General features: G+C 36.8%; 2 protein-coding genes across 3 annotated transcripts in view; both read right to left on the bottom strand.

The window, feature by feature from the left end:
- LOC127987345 (rab GTPase-activating protein 1-like) overlaps positions 1–24,420 on the bottom strand; it is a 94,093-nt gene that overhangs the window by 51,794 nt on the left and 17,879 nt on the right. For both annotated transcript variants that reach the window (XM_052589637.1, XM_052589636.1), the window contains exons 11-13: positions 22,336–22,453; positions 16,741–16,834; positions 16,469–16,619 (exon numbers count right to left, since the gene is read on the bottom strand). In XM_052589637.1, the coding sequence (XP_052445597.1) occupies positions 16,469–16,619; positions 16,741–16,834; positions 22,336–22,453 (363 nt within the window). The remainder of the gene's footprint in view (positions 1–16,468; positions 16,620–16,740; positions 16,835–22,335; positions 22,454–24,420) is intronic.
- LOC127987346 (G-protein coupled receptor 52-like) lies at positions 201–6,221 on the bottom strand. The gene has a single exon (XM_052589639.1). It carries the CDS (start codon positions 4,158–4,160, stop codon positions 3,048–3,050), a length of 1,113 nt encoding a protein of 370 aa, XP_052445599.1. The 5' UTR covers positions 4,161–6,221; the 3' UTR covers positions 201–3,047.

Genomic DNA, 24,420 nt, shown 5'->3' with positions numbered 1-24,420 from the left:
TATATATATATATATATATATATACATATACATACATATATATATACACATACATACATATGCATATACATATATGTATGCCGGTTTAATTTTTTTTGTGCGTTAAGAAACTAAACATGTAATTGAAATAAACCAAAATCAAGCAAATTCAGAAACGACATATATTGAGAGCTTATGAATCAATTATAAATAGAATATAGACAAAAAAAAGATATAATATTGGCCATTACAATGGCTATTCAAGATCATTTTAAATCATAAATAACTTGAGTGACAGTGCACAAATGGCAGTTATTAACTTTCAACAGTCTGCTATTTTTTGACGTAAAAAAATAGAGCTACGAAACGGCTTGAAACAACCTGCACTAAGACATTTGCCAAAAAACAAGCCCACTTTTGTCAGCGTCTGTGACGAGGCATGCATTACCTTCAATGTCGGCAAAGGGCAGTGCCCCGGAGCAGCTGTGCCGGCCAAACATCGTTCCACATAGCCATTAAGATCCGCCAGGCTCTCAAATCTCCCAGAGGAAGACTGACACTGCTTTTCAATGAGACCTCAGCCAGATATAAAATTGTCACTTCAAATCAAAGAGGAAAAGGTATTTGGGCTGAGTAATGATAAAGATACAGGAAGGATGTTGTACGCATTTTAAGGTCACATAACAAGTGTAAGCAAGCGGAATGAGACGTACTGTTAGTGACCGCTGAGAGCACTCATGTTTTATTCATGCTGGTGCCAAGGTCCAAAGCCTCCCATGATCATGGAAACATTTGATGTGCTCATTAGATTTCAAAAAGGTCACTTCATTTTCCCCCTCGCTCTAACTGCACATGTATAATTTCCCTTCTGGAGGGAGCTGTAACCTTTCTAGAGGCAGTCATCGAGTGCCAGTCCTGCTGTGTGTGCAGTCTGGGGCCGTTGTGCTGGGATCGGTTTGCCCTGAAGCCTTAGAGGACATGAGCAACTTCAACTCTGACCAGACTATATGAACCTATACAGAAACATTACACAGTCGGTCGACGTACAGTGAGATGGAGGAGGAATCAGGATCGCAAGCCGAAACCAGGAAAACTACTCATTAGAAAGAGAGGGAGAAGTGATATAACTTCAATTCGTTTAAGTGAAATCCAAATTAACTACATCCAAAGATGTACTCATTATAAACCAGTGTTTGCGGTTCGCGTTTATTGTACTGGCAGCGACAGCAAAACCAAAGAGTCTCACAAAATCAAACAAACAAAAATCTCTGAACTAAAGAAAAATGTATATATTGTATTTTTTATTCTCTTTTATTCTCATAATCAAGAAAAAAAAATTGACAGAGACATTATAGGTTCATCAGCTAAATGAATACAGGAATATACTGCTATTTTATCAGTTTCGTATCCATTGGACATTGAAAAATAAATAAAATAAATAAATAAATAGTCAATTTCTCTAAGTTGTTATTAAGAACGAAAAAAGAACACCCTCACTATTTAATTTGAAAGAAAGAGTCTATTCTTATTATCTTTTTTGTTCATTATCTAATGCACATCAACTAGTTGTTGTATTGTGATTTTTTTTTAGAGCTGCGTAGTTCAGCATGTACAGGGCTGTAACATCCATCAGCAAATCAATTTTACAGGCATAAACAAACTGAAATATGCACAAAAAAACCCCCCAGTTTCTTACTAAACCACCAATACTAGACTCAAGCAATGAGTTTAACGCTGCCCCAACCAATACCCAAGTATTAGAATTCAAAAGAAGCAGCCATATATTGTACTCTCTGTATCGTTACAAAAATAATGGCTGATGCGTAATAACAAAAATACTCATTGCAGAAACAAATATGACAAGTAGTATATTGTGACAGTCACACAAATGTGCAGAAAATCAGTAAATCCTTGGAAAATAATTGGGATGTATTAACTGGAATTGGAATGTATAAACTAGAACAGAATAAAATAAAAACTAAACAATTTGTGTATGTACTTTTTTTCACTATTTAAAAATAAATTGTTAAATTTACATGCATTTTAAATGGAAAAATAATTATATCATCATGTCAACTGTTTAAAACTCATTGAAAAATATAAAAATAAATTAACAACTCTTTGAGAGAGATAAAACGGAGTAAGAATGAAAATTACATTTGTAGACTTTAGACAAAAAAGAACTGTTTGGACATAAATATATTAAAGTGTGTTGAAAAAGCTCAGCTTTAGGTAATATGAAGGTCAGGTCAAGTTAAGTTAAAGCTGATCTGGCAAAAATATGAACTAAAAAATAAAACATGCTGTATTGCATGTTTCTCAAAGGGTCACTGCAGGCAAATAGGTCTAATTACAAACAGCTAAGGCTTTACACCACTGGGGATCTAAACTACAGTCCACATCTATTACAGGCATTTGTTGATATTGTGCGCATGTGGTATTTCAAGATTTCCTACAAAAAGATCTGATCTAGAATGAAGATTTTGAAAAAATAAAACACAGACCAAGCTGTTTGTCCTTTGCTACATCGCTTTTGACTTGAATTGCCTGTGAATATTTAAGATTCAAGATACACTGTACCATAAAAGCCACTAGGAGAAGACCCAGCTAGTTAAGATTTTAAGCTCTCACCGTTTTGTAAAGCAACCGTTTTTACAGTTACAGCTGCGACACAAAACTAATTCAACAAACATCAAAACAACCAATCCAGCAACATGGGTAACGTATCTAAAAATAGCAAGTGTGCCCTATATTTGGAAAGAGCCATCACAAGCGAGAGCTTTGAACCCACCCCTTGGCTTTGTTTTTTGCTCACAAATGCTCTAAAAACTGCATATCTCTAGGTTGTTAAACTAGTTGTGGCCAGTGACCTTTCTGTGGTATTTACAGGACCAAGGCAGGTGTTATCTTAATATTTACAAGGATATGTAGATCACATGACTATTAGACAACTTCAACATCCTCACTGTTGGTAGTTTCTTCTAACAACCAACAGTTACAATTACATTAGAATCCATTGCAACAACACTTAGCAGCGTATGACTGATCCAAGCAACCCTTTGAGACCTTCAGATGGAGCAGGAGTTGGCTCTCTTTCTTGGCTTTGGCTCTCCAAAGTCCTTGTCATCATGAGTGCAGGGGCTGAATGAGCAGGAGGAGCAGAGTGTCTGTGAGAGTCTACGCATCCCCAGCCGGAATACACTGTTGGACAGGCTATAAATGACGCAGTTGCAGAAGCTGTTGCTAATTGCTAACCAGGTGGTTACAAAGGAGAGGGCAGGGCTGTCCAGCACATGGGAGCTCTCCAGAAGGAAATAAAAAATGTAGGGGAGCCAAAGCATGTAGAAAACACTGGTGATCCGGAAGAGCACCATTGCGTACCTCCGGTCTGGCCCGTGGCCTGCGTGGTTGCCCCCTTCAGCAGTTTCCATCTCCTGGCTGGGAAAGCGTGCCCGTCGCTCATTGATCTCTCGGTTGTGCTGCTGGCAGATGCGGAATATGTGGAAGTAGGTGAAACAGACCACTAGGGCCGCAGGGGCGTACAGCAGGCACACAACAAAGCCAGTGAAGAGTGCAGAAGTGGGCCAAGAGTGGGCACACCATTCAAAGATATCCCCATGGTACCCCGGCTTACCCCAGCCAAAGAAAGACGGGAGAAACACCACGCAAGAGTAGATCCATATGAGAACGATGCAGCAGCGAAGGCGGCAGGGTGTTACCAGCTGGTTGTAGGAGAGAGGCTTGGTAATAGCCAGATAGCGGTCCACGCTAATGCAAGCCAAACAAGCCATCGATACGCTCTTGAGAACAGAGATGACGTAGCTGAACACCTGACAGGTGATTGGCTCTTGGACACCAGCTGGGTAATGGAGCAAGGAAAGGGTGGGAACCAGGCAACTTAGCCCCACCAGCAGATCCGCGTAGGCCATAGTCTGGATGAAGTAACTGGTGGTGTAGTGGTGTAACAACGGGGCACAATGAAACACAAAGATCACCGTTAAATTCCCAGCAATGATGAGCACTGTCAGCAACACAATGACAGCAGTCTCTATGACGCATGCTTCCATGGCCTTGTTCTGCCCCCAACCTAGGGGACAGGAATAGTTTAGGGACACGCCGAAGTGACCACTGAGGCTGCCGTTTACAGTGGGAACCGGTTCGATCAGCTCCGACCGGTTCATTGTCCCGGACCTTGTCCACTTGGATAAGGTTCCGTTGTAGATGGCCTGCAAAGTGATCCTGTGTCTGTGCTTTCTTGATCTCAATCTTCTGCCTATTCCCCTTTACCTCTGTCTTTCACATGGCTGGATCTCAATGAATTGAGCATTGGCAAAAATCAATACAGTCTGTGTGGAGAAGAAAAAAAATTGCCTAGCACTCCTCTGAAATCAGTCATGCTTAGGAGCAGTTCAGTAATTGTGAAGCAGAGATATTTCCTCGGGAAACAAAACTATGGCTGCTGGAAACAAAAGGGTTGCGCATTTGTGCTGAAGGCCAGTTGGCAATATTGTCCACAGCACCCACAGTGAAGTTGACCAATTCCTTAAGTTTCCTGTGACCAGTTAAGACAATATAAGAAGGATTAAGGCAAGACCCAATAAAGGTAACAGAATTTAAATGAACAAAGTTCCTGGGTCATACCTTCTCCTAAGTCCACAAAAATTTAATTTCAAGAGTTGCAAAAAGTCTGAAAAAATCTGATCATATCAGTTTGTCACCAAACAGTAACATGACCCCTGTTTTGTTTCTGGAATACTGTCCTCTTTGCCAGTCTCGACCCCCTTTGGTTTCTATAGTCCAAATCAAAACACAGACACTCTAAACAAACACAGAACAGCATATGAGAGTTGCCAGAGCTATCTCTGCGCAGAGCACAGCTCATAGCCTGCGGGAGTCTGAGTTAGGCAAAACGGAACTAATCAAAATTTCAAGATGGTGTTCTGGGGGGCCACGGCAATGGCTTCGGTTTTATTTGCTCCCGATCCATTTACTTGTCATGAACTTTCACTGTGCCTCGGATAAAAGCAGGTCACGTAAAAAAAAGAAAAAACCTGTGTCTTCCAAAACAGGTATATGTCTCCTTATGTGAAGGTTTCTCCACACATCGCATCAGGACAGGTATTAAATCCCAATGTTCTCGGTTTCAGTCCACCGTTTGCACATCACATGGCATCCCAACCTCTGCATCTGATTAGTTGTACATACCCAGCTTCTTTCCTTTTGAGGTAGACCTCGCTGCTGCTTCTCCAACTTCTTTGTGACACATTCTGTAAAGTCTCCTCTAAAATACTCAGTCCGTTCCCGAAATTGGAAGATCTGTGTACCGTTTCTGTCCTTGTCAGCTTTCAGCGACCTGTGAGCCAAGGCGGGTTGACAGCAATTCCTGCCGAGCGCGCACAGTGCAAAATGCACTTTGAAATTGAAAATTCAAGTGAGAAGACTTCGAACAGATCTATTCCAAATTGTGCAGCAAATTAGAAAGCAGCCGAGGAAAAGAGAACAGCCCCTCACTGCTGGTGTTCAGAGATGCTGTGAGTGGCTCACAGTTTCCTCCTCTCCCCTTTCACAGTCTCGCTCTCTCTTCCACTGTGCCTCTCGATCACATTCGCTCCCTCCTCCCTTTCCCCGCTCTCTCCCGCTCTTGCTCACTCTCTAACTCTCCTCCCTCCCCCTTTTGGCGGCACCTGAGGTCCTCTTTCTCACACAACTCCTCCCAGCACACTGTTCTCTCTCTCTTTCTTTCCAACGTTCTCCCTCTTTTTTCATTATCCTCTTCTTCCTGCACACCCTGAAGATGTTTCCCCATTGAAAAATAATCAAAGACTTCCATCTCTTCTTTTGTCTCCTACAGCTCCATGTTTTATTATCCCTCATTCTCGTTTCCTTCCTGCTTCAAGTCACTTACACAGACCGATGCCCAAGCGCAGCAATGCCTGCCCCTTGGTTACAGTTGCCAGGCATTTCAGTTAGCCAGGACCCTCCCTCACAACAGCTGACATGGTGCAATAAACAGGAACAAATTAAGAGACTCCGGGAGGGGGGGATTTCATTCCCCTGGAAGGATATCATCGCCTGAGTATGCTCTAACACAATCACAAATGCAGATCTTCACCAGTTTTACTGACAAGTTTGCTAGACATAATTAAAACTAGAGGAGCTCATAAAATACAAAAGGGATTACGAGAATGACAGCCAATGTTTCCTGCACAGCTGCACTGCCGCTGAATGTTCAAGCCCCATGGTGAAACGATTTCATATTTTAGCTGAGTGGTGAGCTTGCAGTCCTGAACTGAATGTGATGACAAAAAAGGGTGCCTGAAAAAAAAAAAAGACAATAAACAGACAACACTTACACAACTTTGTCCTTACTGACTGTACTCAAAGAGGTCTATGATTCCCAGAGAAAGCTGTGTGTTAGTATTCCTCCACTTCCGCTTGACCATCCTCTATCGAACCCCCAACCTTGCCGTTGCTAGCAGGGATGACAGGGATGTCCTAGGCCCATGTTTGGGGGTAGTGGGAGTGTCCGGATTGAATAATGAAGAGGGTCTAAAGGAATTATGATGACGACTGTAAAATCCGGAATGCCAAAACAAAAGACTCTCTCAATGTGATATCCCATCCAGACAACAGGAACATAACGTTACTATGGCTATGTCAGAATCTACTAATATAAAGAGGAGTAATACATTTTATTGTTAATATTTTTAGCAGCAATGTTAAAACATTTCATAGAATTAAAGGGATCACCCAAAAATGAAAATTACACCATTAATAACTCACAAACCCGTAAGACCTTTGTTCATCTTCGGAACACAAATTAAGAATTCTTTGATAAAATCCGAGACCCTGCATCCAAGATCTTTCACACAGCAACTCAAAGAAACATGCAAAGCCCAGGAAGGTAGTAAGGACATTGTTAAAATATTTAATGTGACATCAGTGGTTCAAACGCAAGTTTATGAAGTTACGAGAACACTCTTTGTGGGCGAAGAAAACAAACACGACTTCATTCAACAATGCATTGTGGTATTCTCGTGAACGTGCATCAAAGCCTGATAGGGGAGGAGAGAAATTGTTAAATTAAGTTGTTCGTTTTGTTTTCTTTGCTCACAAAAGTATTAATCGTAGCTCTATAACATGTTAGGGGAAGTCGTGGCTTAATGGCTTTAGAGTCTGACTTGTAGTCCAGTTGTAAAAGGGGGGAGTGAATGTACAGCGCTCTGTCCAGCCTTCAATACCACGACTGAGGTGCCCTTGAGCAAGGCACCGAACCCCCAAATGCTCGCCGGGTACCACAGCATAAATGTGTGTGTTTACTGCTGTGTGTGTGTCATAAAAAATATCTTAATTTGTCTGAAGATGAACAGAGGTCTTATGGATTTGGAACAACATGACGCTGAGTAATTAATGACAGAGTTTTCGTTTTTGGGTGAACTATTCCTTTAAGAATCAAAGTCACGCTGTGAAATATCAAGTCATAATGACCTTCTCATAATGATTATACTCCGATTTCTTCTCTTTTCAACTCTTAAGCAGAAAATAACTTATATATTCACGAGACATTAGACTGGTTGCCTATAATTTGCAAAGTCATTAAGTATTTATTTTATTTAAAAAAAAAATTTAAACAAAGAAAACCATATAAAATTGGTGTGCAAATATGTACTGGTTATTATAATAGGTCCTATTGCATGATGTTAGACTAAATAAAAAAACAGAATTCTGTGGCACATATTGATGAAATGTTTAAAAAACTTTGATCCATAATTTGTGGAACAAGATACTACAGAACAACAGTGTCAGCCAGAGGACCGTATAAATGATTCATCACAAAGAAAGAGAAAAGGCTGGAGAAAACAATAACCATAATCCTCTTCATCTGTCAGTGCCTGAGCTTTTGATCCAAGTGACTCTGTACAGGGACAGGCAGGGCACTCTGGCTCTCATCACCGCACTGGCAGTACAAGTACAGATCAGGATGACAACTGGACTTGATTTGGCATTATTTACAGCAATGGTCAGGGCCTTGATAAATCCACTGCTTTCAAAGACAACATAAAAATCTAATTGGACCCTGTTTAGGTCATAACTAGATTTAAAAAACGCCCTGGTCTTACGGTGCACAATTACTAAGGGAATGTCCAAGTGAATCTGTAAACTGTGGAAAATGAAATAAACGTACATATAAATAAAAAGTACATAAGGTCACAGTATACAATTAAATGCATTGAAATGTCCGAAACTAAACTAATGTATTATTCATTAAAAAGAGATTTAAAGGGTTAGTTCACCCCAAAATGAAAATTCTGTCATTAATTACTCGCCCTCATGTTGTTCCAAAACCATAAGACCCTTGTTCATCTTCGGAACACAAATCAAGACATTTTTGATAGAATCTGAGAGCTCTCTGAGCCTCCATAGACAGCAAGGATTTTACCACGATAAACGCAAAGAAAGGTAATAAGGTCTTTGTTAAAATCCATGTGACATCTGTTATTTTACAAAAGATACAAGAAAACTTTTTTTGCACAAAAAACAGCGTTGTTTATGTTCAGCATGACTTACTTAACGTAAACAAATAACATTGATCACGTTCTGGGGTCCTCTCCAAAATGGTGGAAGATTTTGACTCGGGGAGAAGAATTGTTGAATACATTTTTATTATTGCTTTCTTTGCACACAAAAATTATTCTCGTAGCTTCGTAAAATGACGGTTGAACCCGATGTCTCATGGACTATTTTACCGACATCTTTACTACGTCTTTGTGCATTGATCACAGTAAAATTCTTACTGTCTATTGAAGGCCAGTGAGCTCACAGTAACCAAAAATATCTTCATTTGTGTTCCGAAGATAAACACAGGTCCTTCGGGTTTGGAACGACATGAGGGCGAATAATTAAACAACAGAGTTTTTTGGGTGAACTAATCCTTCAAGAAAAATACCATCATTAAACCAAGACTAAAAGTTTGCTTATAGCCCTATTCGGACGGGACTAGTTTCACAGGGGGTCGTTAGAGAAATCTGCGCTTCACAGACGTACTTGGTGATTTTAATCCCGTCCGAATCTGCCACATCTGTGTTTTTCTCACACAACCTCTGTGATAATTCCAGAGCAAATTACCTACCGTTTTTCAGGAAACTCAGTGATCCTCTGAGAAAACTAATCCCGTCCGAATGCGAATGTCTGTGATTGCGGGTGATATTTTATTTCACAATGCGTTTCCTTGTGTATTTTGGCCAACGTGAATTACCGTAGATGCTCTTACCGCGCGGATGTTTGATATATTTGCTTAGCGGAAAATAAATAATAATAAAAAATAATACAAATAATAAAATCAAGAGCAAGATCGCGTAAACTGTTAATACCGGCTATTGTAATATCAGCATCGGGTAAGATTACTCACGTTCATTTATGTACTCAGTTACATAATGTTTTAATTACATTTAATTAAAAAAATAAATAAATAATAAAAAAAAGGAAAACAATTAAACTAAAGGAACCACACATTAACATGGTTTTGCTATACTAGCCATTTAGTATTTATTGTTTAATAATACTAAGGCAATCATTCTGAATGAATGCAATGCACGCATACAGAGCGCGTGATCTCTGTGACGCCCAGATGCACAAATCAGACCCTCCCACCTCTGTAATAAACACGGAGATACTAGTCCCGTCCGAATTGGTACATGAAAATCACAGACGTCAGATGGTAAGAATCGAAACTCAAACGTATTTTAGAAAACTAGTCCCGTCCGAATAGTGCTCATGTTTTATAACCACACCATAGTAACATTCACAGCAAGTTCTCGTGTTTTAAATTTTGCACAAACAACTTGCAGGCAGTCCCAAGGCACGCATGTAGCCATGATTCAAACCTCTGCACACATGACCAGGGGATATGACTGCATGAAGTGTGTCTCTCGGTAATACAAACTGTCATTTCTGTGTCAGCAGTGAGCTGACCCCGGCGACACAGTCTGATAGCGCACGCTATGCAGGGGCCGACCCCATCTACTCCACTGTGCAGATGGGGGCCAAGATCCATTTCAACATTATAGTGCCATAAAATGAGGCATGTGTATAAACGCATCCAAAAGGCTCTCTCGTTGGTGAGTGGTGTGTCATTGTGAGAACGAAATCACGTTGTGTGCGGGTGGGTTATTGATTCTCGGGGAGGCAGAACAGGCGTATGATGAGGCCGCTAATAGAAGCGTTATAGTCCAGAGAGAATGGCAGCTCAGTCGCTAGATGTTGACTGCATTAAGATACATGTCGGGCTGTGCTGGGAACAGGGGGCTATTGTGAGGGAGGGGCAGCTGGTCAAGGCAAACTGGGACGGCTTTGTGGACAAGTCTCAAACATCTCATACGCTGGGATACTGGCAGCTCACCAGCACACACTCTGAGGATAGAATCACAGAAACCTGCTCCAAAAATGAAATTTGCAGTGTAACGCGTAATGTCATGGAGGGCTGTAAAGTAAAGTGATTTACAATATGGATTTGTGTCTGTGTGTCTCTGCGTGAATGAGCGGTTTGTCTACAACACACACACACACACACACACACACACGTGTGAGACATAAGAGTTTCTGAAAAAAAAAATCCATAGGGCTATACTATTGTACAAATATTATTATTAAATGAAATTCTTAATTTAACTGAATAGACATGATTATTAAAATTGAATTAAATCATTCAAATGGAATCCAGAATTATTTTTAACAGAAAACACTTCTTTTTTTTATAACATCTTTTTATAAATTGCCTTTAAACTGTATAAGTTTCATGAGAATTAACATTTACCAAAACTCCTTAAAGGGAATCCAGAAAAATGTTATAGAAAAAAATTATTTTGGGTAGAATAAAACAGAATTAGGAAAAATTAAAACATTTCATAGGGTCATAAAAATCTAATTTATGTTAATCTTTTATTAAACTGTTGTTAATTTTATATTGTAGAATTCATGATTTCAATTATTAATACAAGCTTTTTTATTATGAAAATGTAATAAAATCTGTAAAACCAGAAAAACTTAAATGGAAAAGAGTGAATTTGTGCTTTCATAGAGCCCCAGAAATGTAATTTTTGTTAAACTTATAATAAATTGTTGCTAAATTATATAAAATTTCATGAATCAAACATGCTTTCTGATTACTAAAATTTCATTTAGTGGGAAAAAAAGCTGATTTTACAGGGATCTATTTACTGGTCTAAAATAAGAAATTCTCCAAGTACATTTGTAAATTTTTCGTAGGAATTTCTTCCAATGCACATACCCCCCCCCCCCCCCCCCCCAATTTGTTTCACCTCCGTTCACATAAAACCAGACAATACTGTACAAAACCACCCACACTCAGAAAAAGCAGAACTATTCTTATAAATCCAGTACATCCACAAAACATTGTATTGAAATGATCTGCCATCAAAGATTTCATTACATGCTCCATAAAGACTATAACCTACTTAAGCAGGTTTGTGAACACTATATAATCCCACAAGCCGTTTGAAATAGAAGGTGGAAAAAACAGAGGCTTGAACAAAAAATGATATTAAAACGAAATGCTGGATGCAGCCCAGAGATCATCTAAATGGCTGAAAGGAGGCTTCTTGGCATGAGACATTCAGGATGTCTCATGCTCGGTTACAATCTTGTAATCAAACAATTTACTTCAGCCTAAGGGTCCACGTGTCTCAGCTGATGGTACAATGCCTTAACATTGTGCTTTCACATGCCTTTTTACTGTGTAAGTAATTAAACACACAGGCTGTTTGTGAGAATATGGTGTAAAGGTCAGATGCTTGATTGTGCCAGACTTTTTTGGGTTTCATAAAAGTAGCATGCGGAGCAAATCAGGACAGGGAACAGTATGCACTTTATTCTGATCAAAATAACTAATATTTTGTTAATATGTACCATTTATTTTCAATAATGTCATCACAATCGTAATTTCTTGACTGTATATACTTCTTTCAGCCAGCGTCAGAAAGCTTTTGCGGGGAGGAACAAAGACTTTTAAAGCCCTGACTCAAGAGAATATAGCACCTTTGATAGATCCCTCATGCATCAGCGTAGAAAAGGTTGCGAAAATGTCAGTTTCACGCTCTCGGAAACACCACACGGGTTGCATTTTCATTGATCCACAGCAAGGACACTGCACACTCGAGAGAGTGTTAAAAAAACGTCTGGTCAGACACTATTACAGACAGGGTGGAAAGAACAGGATTATGTTTTGATGTGAAAAAGCATGAGACAAGTTAACCCTTTCGAGTCGATTAACGCATATATGCGTTTTGAGTCATTTTCACCTGATAACCCCGAAAAGAACTTAAATTACACTCTCAGTTTTAATCGTACAGATAAGAGCAATACATCAATCGAATCTGTAAAGGGTCTAGTTTTTTTGGATACAAACATAATAACAAAAAACCTTTGTGCACTTATAAAATAAAGATAACAAACAAGGTGCGCTGTCTACAGTCTTTGTCTCCGCTGATCGTCATGTACAAACATTTCATTAAAATGAACTGTAACTCCGTGAATACTCAACGAAGAGACATGAGAGAGATATCTATAGAAAGCCTGGAATGTCTACTTTTAAACTAAACAAGTGCTGCCGAAAACAAATATTCTGAGATAAAGTAATCCATATGAAAACAACGCGATGTCTATTTTTCATATCTCCGCTCATTATATTTAATGTGACCACGCCCCCGCGCTGAACGCGCTATTCAGATTCAAACTGAAGCGCGCGGCTTGAATACGCCCACACAGAAGAAAAAGCAGCCAGACTATTCTTCAAGTTTTTATTTTATTTTACTGTTTGCTTCGCGATGAGAGGACTAAGACATAATTCACCCCAAAAAGATGTGATGTGGTTGAGGATTTGAGAAATGGATTTCCTCAGAAAAAAGAATGAAGCACTTTATTCAGCAGAGATCATAAACAGAGTAAGTCTCTCTTTATTTATTTGTACTAGTTTTCACATAACGTGTAAACATTTTACTAGTTAGACTTTTTCCAAATACTTTTTCCAAACTATAATTCCTGACTAAATGTATAATCAAGTGAAACATTATGAAGTTTCAATAACAATATACAATACTATACCATTCAAAAGCTTGATGTAAATAATATAAATGTGACAAATAGAGATAACTCTAACAAATGTAAAAACAATGCAGTTCTTTCGATTTATTCCCCCTAAAAAAACCTGAAAAATATTCTCAGCTCTTTTCAACATTAATAGTAATAATAATAATAATGATGATGATAATAAATGGGGTTTATTTGGTAGAAAATAAGATTGTTAAAAGGATTTCTGAAGGATTGTGTGACTAGAGAAAGGATGCCAAAAAATGTGAAAGTCAGCTTTGATTGTTCCTAATAAACTGTTTAACTGCTCCCCCAAGTGGATATTAAATTATGTTGTGGGATAATTAAATATATTCTTAATAAACTACAAACATAAAATTATATACTTTTATTTTGTTCTCTTTCTTGTAAGTCCTCCCTCACAGTGGCACAGTTGAATGAGAGGCTCATTATGCAGCTCATTATGCAGGCCTTTGTCTTCTCAGGTGTAAATCACAATGATATTCATGATAGTTGACGCCTACTCGCATATGACTTTTACCAACAAAAAGTGTTTTAGAAAATTTAAATCAATATATTGTTTTCTGTGAGTGAGTAAACAAGATGATTTTCACATCATTCAGAAAGAAAAATTCTAGGCTACAAGCTCCAGTTCTCAACTTTTCCGGCAACCAATTTTATGTATGTGTTTTATTCCCTTATTCAAGTGATTTAACATTTTTAGTTTTTCACTAACCATGCATAACATTTTTTTTCTCAAAAATACAATCATGTACATGCATGGGTTTCACATATTATTATAGCCCAGTTTGTGCTGATTACAGTGATATTAGACTTTACCCATTTAGATATTTATAAGAAACTGAAAAAAGCACAAATGTCAGAGCATGACAAAACTTCTCAAGGCCCCAAAAATACCCTTAGACTCCAGAGGGTTAAATGAACCTGACTGATGGGAAACACCAAACTAAAATCCTCCCTCAATTAAAAAACAGAAATAAAATTGTTTACTAAATTATTTATTCATAAAATTTTAATTAATTAAAATATGCAATTAATTAAATAAAACTGCGAAATAAACACATATTAGCAGACCACCATAAAAAATAAATAAAAAAAAACACATGCTTGGCCAGAGTGGACATTTTTTATTTCAGCTGAGAAACAGAAAAACTGTGGCTAATTTACTCAAACAAATATTGCATTAACTACCCACGGCACGATAACCAACCATTAATAACGCTGACATTGAATATAGCGTTAATGGCCAGATCTCTGCATGGTGTTTTTATTTTTATTAATAGAACCACAACGGTTATACCATCATGATCTGCAGTGGGGTACTCTTGAAATTAAATGAATAAATAAATTATCCTCTCTCCGCAGCCCATAACGCTGAAGCCAGTACTGTGTTCGGTTCAAGGAAAGACTGGAGCGGTTGCGGGAGGAACTGTAGGATTTACATTATCTGGCAAAGTCTTTCTTATCATTACTCCTTTTCTGTTTTCTCATTCATTCTTTGACTTCATCCCACACTCCATTCGACACTCTCTTGCAGTGCTGAGGTATTTTATGGCGCCCTTTCACCATCATTCTCATAGCCTGGCATTGATTATTGTGCTGTATTTCAGGAGTTGCTCCAAAAGTAATCATTATTGGCTTGCACATAAAGAAAAACTCAAGATAACCTAAAAATACCTCTATGAGGACACAAAAGAAGCGGTATTAAAGTAAAACTTGAAGTCATGGGCCGTGGTGGTTTCTGTGCAGTGTTGCATGTGTTGTGGGGGGGGGGGGGGGGGGGGGGGGTTGGGGGGGGGGGGTTATTGGCTTCAGTTGCAAATAAAAATATATGTGCACGAATTGTAAAATGTATTTAAGGAGCACATGTGAGAAAGAAAAATTTCTCTGGGTGAGTTTTGTTAAATTTAATTTCATAGAAGTGTTCAATACATGAAATGGGAAAACAAATGTCTTAATTATCATTTTAAGTCGCCTTATATTTTGGGGATTGAAAATCAAATCACGATGGATGGTTTCAAATTGATTCTCAATCAATGAATAGCGCACATTTATGCCAACACTATTGCTTATGCACTCGATGAATTTTGACAATGTCTACTTTATGACTTTTATATGTTTCAGACACTTCTCCAAAGGAAGAAAAGACAAAAACATTATTTATATTTGACATATATTATTTAATATATAAAACTTACTAATAAAAAATGCACATAATAATGCATAATTAGTATGTAATTAAATGCAATACAAGCCTATAATAAACATTTAATAATATCTATTTATTAAAATATTTCTGCATGTATATTTATAAAATACGCATAAAATAATATATACCAAAAAAATATACCAAATATTATAAGATTTCTTCACCCAAAACATTAATCATATAAATTAAAAAACATAAATCAGTGGTGTGCAAAGTGGTTAGTCAAATGTATATTAAGTGTTTTATTAACCTTTATTACCACATAAAATATCCATAAATGAAAATAACCTAACAAATAAATAAAGTGTTTGACTGACAAATTGCTTTTAAACTCTAAGACACCAGGTTTTCTTTATAAAAGGGGAAATGAACAATCATCAGAGCTAAAATGTGGATCACTGAAAGAATTTCTTGCCAAATTAGTGGCTGAATACCACAATCTGACTCATGTTTCTGAGTCAACAGTTGTTATATCAGTGTGGGAAGGTTCCAGTCACTGACCACGCTTGGCATGAGAACCAGTCTGACCGCAGGAACAACATGAAATAAATAGCCTTTCAAACATGTAAAAAAAGCTGTCCCTTGCAAAAACCGCAGTCCTATTGCAGATAATCAGCCGTCGCAGATCTATAGCTGTGCTGGAATCGCTTGAATTTGCTGTGACATTGCTTTTGGAATAAGCAATTAGATGCATTCTCAGCACCGCTAAAAACATTCGACTAACTCCGTTTCCACGAGTTCACGAGGTCAAACGAACATCTGAGTGAAGCATCAATAAGGGTAGAAAATATGTTTAGTAAATAAACAGCCTGCTCTACTGCAAAGGTTCATCCCGCTGACAAATGGAAACTAGTAAGTAAAGATCATCAATTTTACCCTTGAAGACGCACACAGACTTTTTCTGTTCTTCAGACCGCTGCCTTTGCTCAGACAAAGCGGGTCCACAGCAATTTTAAACCTCACTTCAAAACCACACAAACTCCCTTGGTACATCTGTTGAGTGTATTTACTAAATTGCAATGAACAAACAAGAAAAGACCCCTAAATGTGGATGCTACATTGTTCGGAAACGTATGCCTTGTAGTTGGGTAAAAATTGGACGGAATGTGACTTTTGCGAAAACAAAAATCAGCGGTAACGGTTGTCATTTCTTACCTTGTTGATGAGGATGCGGTATTGCTCCAGCAGAGGCTGATCGTTGTGCGAGTCAGACAGGAGCTGCCAGACTTCAGCTCGCAAGGCCTCCGGGATCCCAGGCTTCACCATAGCAGACAGACCCTTGGGTCGCACCAAAAGGTTTCCTTGCCTGACAGACGGAAGACAGACGGCGTCATTGCAGCACAGCAGAGCTGGTATTTTGCTGTCGAGTTCAATATGGATTGCACTCCAAATCTGGTCATACTCTCATGTCGGGCCAAAAGTCTCACCATCTGTTTAGGATCCCTGCCCAGGATTCCAAAATATTCTCGGGACAGTCCTTCGACACGTCTCCTGTCCCGCTAGAGATCTCACTGTCGCTATCTGTACAGCGGAGGACAAAGATAAATGCTTGTTAATGCTGTTACTGGCAAAAGAAAACAAGGTCAAAAACATGTCGTTACGATAATTCGTTTGAAAAAAGAAAAATAGAGAAAAAAATATTAATGCATTAAGAATGTAGCACAATTGAAAAAAAGAAAATTAATTTCATATAATCCATTCATGGCCAAAATATTAGATCAAATTTAGCTGAAGTGGTAAACTATAAAAGTGCTTTGTTAGCAGTTTAATGGACTCACACAAACACATCCTACACATACAAGAAAACCAGATTAGAAAACACAAATATTGTGTAAAACATTTGCACAAAAAGGAGCAAATGTGGAAACAAACTTACACGCTAGTCAGAATGTTTAAGTCATTATGTGAATAAGCTCTTTTTATTAAAACATGCTAAAACAAGGACACTGAATGAAAGCATACTGTACATAAATTATAATAGTGTGTTATAATTAGGGGTCGACTGATTATCAGCGCCGAAATTAAGCATTTTTATGGTTATCGGTATCAGTCATTTCCAAAAACCGATTTACCGATAAAATAATGTAAAAGCATTTAAAGAAGGTTTTTGTCAAAGCCCTTGTTACTCTTAATTTTAATGATCATTACAATTTTTTACACCAGACATATATATCGGTTTAAAATATTGGTTATTGGCCTACTTGATCTGTAATAATCTGTTTCTGCATCAACACATATCGGCCGACCCCTAATTATAATTATTAAATTATTTTGCTTTCCACTTTCCCCATCAACTAAAATATTATTTTCAGATGCCATTTAATAAATATATTACTAAACAAATATTTTTGTCCAAAGACAAACAGGTTATTGTTTGAATGAGATCTTCATGATATTTTGCAAAGTGAAAAAAGGCAATTATTATTACTATTATATTACCAGTGTAGCGATGTATGAAGCGCCGCTCACACAGATGTCATTTCAAAACCAAGCGGGCTTATGTTGGACAACACGGCAAATTAAAAAAACCTTAAAATCTGAAGCAAATGCGAAATCTACCAGGGAAATCTTTTCAGTCATTATGAATTTAGCAATTAATGAATTTATGAATTACTGTATTCCTATTAAAATGACTGAATTTTTGTTGTAAATGTGACCAAAACAAAAAAACTGGCAAAATGACTATAGCTGTTGAGAGCAATGCTTTCCTGAAATTTCAAAGACAAAAAATGTCGTCAATAGCGTAGCAATGCGTAAAGCAAATGCCCCAACAAACTAGCTTGACCACCTTGAACCTGTTGCAAAATCAACGCATGTTTTCCCAACCTGGTTTATTCCTATTAAAATAAACGGATTTGCCAGTAAACAAGTAAATGTAACTGCAAATTAAAACAAAGACAACTGTAAAAATAACACTGGCTCTATCAATTATGGCCATATGGTAGGCATTCTGCCACACTACAGCTGCTGTCACGCTTTGAGAGCATAACAGATTAATATTAAATCTAAACATAACAGATCAATATTAAGATCTAAGTGACGCAATCAGATCCCACTTTGAGCTCAAGTGCTATACCTCTGGTGAGAGTCTACGCCCTGAGTCTCAAAGTACATCCTGTCCTGTAGTCGCCGACTGCAAATGCGTGTACATTGTGGGCAAACATCACTCCTACAACTCCCTGCAGGGCAGCACTTCGGAGGACTCCGTTCGAGCATGTTAGGATGCTGCACAACTTCTTTGAAACACAGCGTTCAGGCGAAATGCCAGAATCGTCCTTGCAGCATCCAGAAGACCGAGGTGAGTTATACGGCAGACGCACCTGCATTAGTTAGGGCCGCGGAGTGCCAAGATTACTGTCACGCCTTGAGGTGATAAAGAAAATGTCTTGGACTTAATGTCTGCAAAGGTCATTAAGAGCCGACCAGCAGACTCTCTGCCCTCCAAGCCCATATCTCAAGGTCTGCGGCCACAACATGTCTGCCGCAGGAGGATGGAATGGATGGCAATGCATTTGGTGGAGTCAACTATGTAAATCCGAAAAAACACATCAATTGCAATTATGCTAAGAAGAACCAAGATTTTAAAAGTAATGATCTTTAAATAATAAACAGAACATAAACCGAGGGAATCAATTTATGGGTCACCAAACTGAAAACTGCTTTTGAGCCCATTTACAATGTTCATGACCTCCAGCAAGAGCCTCAAAAGCCATGCATTTTACAATCCCCGATGTGAGGTCTGGAACACAGTGGTTTCTTTTGAAATGCTTTAAAAGGGCTTCTTTTTACATTTACTGCACAAGTACCTTGGCAACGTTGCAAGGAGAGAGACTGAGATGGGGAGAGAGAGAGAGAGAGAGAGAGAGCCTTGAGCAGAGAGCCTCTGTCGCAAGGTGACATAGTGGTTTTGTAGCAGATGTGGGCGGATGAATCTTCTTTTCCATCTGCCTCCCCAATAGATCTCAGAAACAGTGGCGAAAGCTGGCGAGGGCAAATGCTTCCAAAAACAACAATGATTTTCTTGTACAGCCCAGAAATCGAGGCTTGGAACAAATTGCACAAACCAAAATATGAGATTCGATGAGAATGGCTAAATAAAAAGGAATCATTCATGCATTTCGCAGAAAGTCCGCAGAGAGGCTAGACAGGACAAGTTTTGATTGATTAGATGTAGTTACTGCTGGAAAATATTTTAGTGGTAAAGAAATTAAGGATTCAGGAAATATATTGGTGAGCATACCAGTCAATATTACTAATATACTACTCATACCTTGGGTTACGTATTTTAACAAACTGCCAACAAAGGTTGAGTTTTGCACTGATACACTGATCATAAACAACAAAAACACTAGTTTTAAATATGACATGGGTCAAAAAACGATTAAACACAACATAACCTTTAATTTTGTGCATTGTTTTCAGGCGCTTAGACTTTATTAGTATTATTAGTTATTTTAGCAGCATTGAGATAGTGTTCTCATTAATATTTTACATTTTTTATTTTTACAATCATCTACTTTCATTTTATTATTTATTTTATTTGTATTAAATTCTGGTAATGTGTGTATTTTTGTTAGTCTTTGATTAAATATGTCTACATAGTTGTCATTCATTTTCATTTCAGTTATTTTAGTACATCAAAATACTAAATGAGAATGGAAAAACTAGCTAAAGTATATATATATGTGTGTGTGTGTGTGTGTGTGTGTGTTTATTTATTTTAGTTAAGATTAACCATAATAACCCTGGATAATGCAACTTTTCTGCAAGTTGACTAATAAAATAAAAAAAATAAAAAAAAAAGGCAAAGGAAAAAAATCTGTGCCGATATCGACTGTGTACAAATTAATTCTCTTTAAATAATATACATTTATATATCACGTTTTTCAACTGATTTATGAGCTACAAAAAGTTCAGTTAGTCCTATATCATTTGCGTTATAAAATATGGGACCGGACTATGTGTGGGAAAACTAATTGCTTAGCCTATGAAAATCTGGCCCTTATTATCCAAAATGAGACTCGTATTTTATTCCAGCTCTGTATAGCGAACATATAGAGTTCCTGTATTTAAAATTTGTAAAATGCAAACATCCACCGTGTCTGGCAAATCTGGCAACCTCCAAAATTATGACAGCCTCACCCTCAATTCCCTCTAGGCAGTTACATACATAAACTATCACCTATATTTGCTGGTATTAAACAACGCAACACTCTTTCTTTGTTCATCTGTTTAGGAAGTACGACGTTTGATGAATATTCAGACAATTTTTGTGCCAGAATGGACGCCTAGCAAAGCAATCAGCCCTGCAAATACAGTTAATATTTAAAACACACAACTATCACACCGTTCGCGGACATTAGGTAGTAAATAACACAGAAATGTCCTTTAAGATGCTACTCAAACCCACGTGATAATTACTCCACGTTGTGTGCAGAAATCAATTGAGCAGAACCGAAGACAACGGAAGAAAAAAGAAAAACCGGCCAGTTCCAGGTGGTCAGACGACACACAGAGCCCGAGAGCCAATAGCACTTAACCAAATTGGAATCCATTCTTCTGAAATGGGTGCTGATAACCACTTGAAAGCCACCAGGGTTTCACATCTCAGGCTTGTGGCACCCTGTCAAAAACACAGGCCGTCTCCGCTCGGTGAAAGAGACAGACGGCTGAAACACTTCACCTAGAGCTATCGGCCGAGACTAAATTAAAGCTTGCGATGGATTCGTGCTGCCAAACCGCAGGCAGGAAAATGCAAGGGGAGCGAATGTTGATCATGTTCAAATTTGGTGGTAGAAAAAATCTGGACGGATGATCGCATTCACTTGATGTGCTAGCATTGACATTGAAAAAAACAGAAACAAATGGACCTGCTACAGCTTTACAGCCAAGGCAATCTGTTATTTTTATGTCCGCATGTACATTCACACATACATACACTCCCTCTCGCTCTGAAAAGAGAGCCGAGCAAGCTCAGAGATGCTCATTTTTCCTGTATTTGTAGGAGTGGATGGGGGTAAGTGAGGCAAGGCTGCAAACTCACATGGAAATTTAATTACTTTAACAGATTCATTTACTATCTGATCAGACAAAAGGAAAAGAAATACATATATTTGTGTAGAAGTCTGAAAAATCTCAATATACATGTTTTAGATGTTAACATGTTAATACATGTAAGGTTAATAAATCTAAAGCTATTTGAATTTGGCGGAAATGTTATATTTAATGAAGGGATCTGTCCAAAAATGTTGAAGGTGAAGACTCTATGAAGAGCACTGAATTGTATTAATTATCTAGGTATTTATTTATTATTTAGATTTTATTATTCCTACAATAATATTGTTCATTTGTAAATGTGTACAATATTGAGAATTTTATCTTGTATTTTATTTTATTTTGTTTTAATTCTTCTCAAATTGTCTATTCTTCTTCTTATTGTTGCTTTTGTAATTGTATTATGTTTGTTTAATTATTTTGGCAGTAAGGGTCATCATGGGGCAAAAGTTAAAACCTTAATTGTATAGTGTTCTGATAAAGCTTGGAACAAATTCATAAATAATTTTCAAAAATTTAAAAATTGTCAAAAAATCTAATATTTTATTAATATAAAAATTATATTACTCATATACGAAATATATTTGGAATATATATAAAATATATTACTTTTTGTTTTACATAAATTATATTAAAAAAGATTTTCATATAAAATAGATCTCTCTCGCTCTCTCTCTATATGTAAGTAATATTTATTAAATATAACAGAGCCTCAAATCCTTAAATATACAGCCGCAAAAAGCCCGTTTAAATCTTAAAGGTTAAAGATAACGTGAAAAATGGTCATAAACACCCTGATTTTCAGTGCACAAAAACTTGAGTAACATTATAAGTGGACTTCAGGGGGGGAAAAATAGCACACTACAAAAGTGTAGAATATGGTTCCTTTAAAGCAGTTCACCTTTATAAAAAAACAAAACAAACATAAAACACAGAAAAGCACTCTAATAAACTAGATGGTGAGCTACCGTCCTCTGGTTCCTCTTCCTCTGTGGGAGACTGCAGTGCTGCTGATGCACATTCTGTATGTTTCTGCAGGCTGACCACTTCATACATGGCATCTCCCTGACTGCCCTTCCCTGTGCCCTGCAAACACACAGAGATGCATCACAATACATCTGTCTATCCATCCAAATACTATACTAATATTAAACATTAACATTTCATGAATATACACTTGAATACTTAATATGAAATACGTATACTATTATTTACTATAACATTATATATATTCAATATTTTCATATTTCATGTGTTATAGAAATTAATACATTAATGTATACAAAACTTGAATTTATAAATATATGTAAACATTTATATGCATTATAAAAACAATTATGAATACTTTATAGACATAATAAAACATTAATTATAGAAACCATCATTTAAAGATTACAAATTATATTTGATTTATAGATTTATACACAAATACAACATAAATATATGTTTTACTTTTATTAATGTAAGAATGTGATATAGATATTAATTTGTTAACTTAATACAAATAAATGTATTAATAAATTTACGATGCGTATAAAGTCATCACTATACACAATAAATGCAATACTTAAATGTAAATAATTATGTATTAGGGGTGTGACGAGACACTTATATCCCATGAGACGAGACACGAGACTGGGTTCACGAGAACAAGATGAGATTTAATTTTTTCAAGAAATCTTCAATGATGAAATATATTGGGGGGAAATAAGTCTTTTATTCAACTGAAAAAAAAAAGGCAAAAAAAAAATTGTAGGTGCATTTTGAAATCAACTTGTGCTTTATGAAATTAAACTTCTATTTTAATGAATTACATACAGCAATAAATAACATGTAAACTAGAGCTGCACGATAAATAGAGAATGATGTTGGATTGGAGATCACGATTCTAAATAAAAAATTAAATAAATAAAAAAACTACTTACACTTACTAGTGGTTCTGACAAAATATTCAATGCCCGAGTCTTTAAAAATATATGAATTTGAATAAAATAAACTACAAAAAAAAATAAAGGAAGGAGTCAGTGTCTCAATTCATAAAGACCCGTTTCACAATTCACAATCTCCTAAATGAATAATCCAATTTCAAATACTTTATTTTAAACGGGTAGTTGTCACCACCTCCTGACGGAAGAGAAAAGCATTAAAATACATACAAGTGTTAAGATGCTTTCATATTGATCACTTACTGTAGAGAATGTGTTTATACCAAAACTATAAACTTTTTTCCCAGTTCTTATGTTATTTAAAGGTCTCTAACACAGAAATGATGATGTGTGATTGAAAAGGTTTTGTTGCTCTTTCTGGATCAGCACCATCATGAATTATTCATTAAAGGGGTCATATGATGCTTTTTTTTTAAAGATCATTATTTGTGTACTTTGTGTAACAGAATATAATGAAATTCTTTAGTGTTCAAAAAACACATTCTTTTTCAAATACTGTACAGGGCTAGACATTAAGCTTCGACATGAGCTTGAGCAGGACAATATTTTCCTAAACTGATTAAATATGTACATGTCTCCATTTACTTCGAATTCTTACATGTGATCAATAAATTAAGTTATAATAATAAGACATTATGGTTGTTACCGTCCAAATGCATAAATAGTGTTATAAGATTCATGTTTTACTTTTTTTTTTTTTAAGTACAAGTTATGAAATGTTATGTGAAAATGTAAAATAATATGAAAATTATACTTTTAAATATGAAATTAAACCACCAGTAGGTGGTGACAAGTTACTGTCTTAATGAATGAATCGTTGATTCAACCGATTTGTTCAAACGGCTGATTTATTTAACAAATTCAGCAAGTAACAGTTTATATAAATGGCTCACTGAATCATTGATTGGTTCAAAAATGAATCATTTAATAACGAAAGACTGTTGTGTGTTGCTCGGAGATGCGCGACTGTTCTGCTTTGGCCTTGTTTAGAACTATTTTTGTCAGTGAAATGGAGTAAAAACGATCCATAACGTGTCTAAAATGTAAGTCAGTTAATATTACTTGTTTATTTAACTAAAGTTAAACAATAAAAGAATTAATTAAAAT

This window comes from Carassius gibelio, chromosome B22 (assembly GCF_023724105.1).
Source record: "Carassius gibelio isolate Cgi1373 ecotype wild population from Czech Republic chromosome B22, carGib1.2-hapl.c, whole genome shotgun sequence".
NCBI classification, from domain to species: domain Eukaryota; kingdom Metazoa; phylum Chordata; class Actinopteri; order Cypriniformes; family Cyprinidae; genus Carassius; species Carassius gibelio.
This window is presented reverse-complemented; position numbering and strand designations above follow the sequence as displayed.

Coding starts and splice junctions, on each gene's coding strand:
- LOC127987346 (XM_052589639.1), bottom strand. CDS start 4,160: ATGAACCGGTCGGAGCTGATCGAACCGGTTCCCACTGTAAACGGCAGC.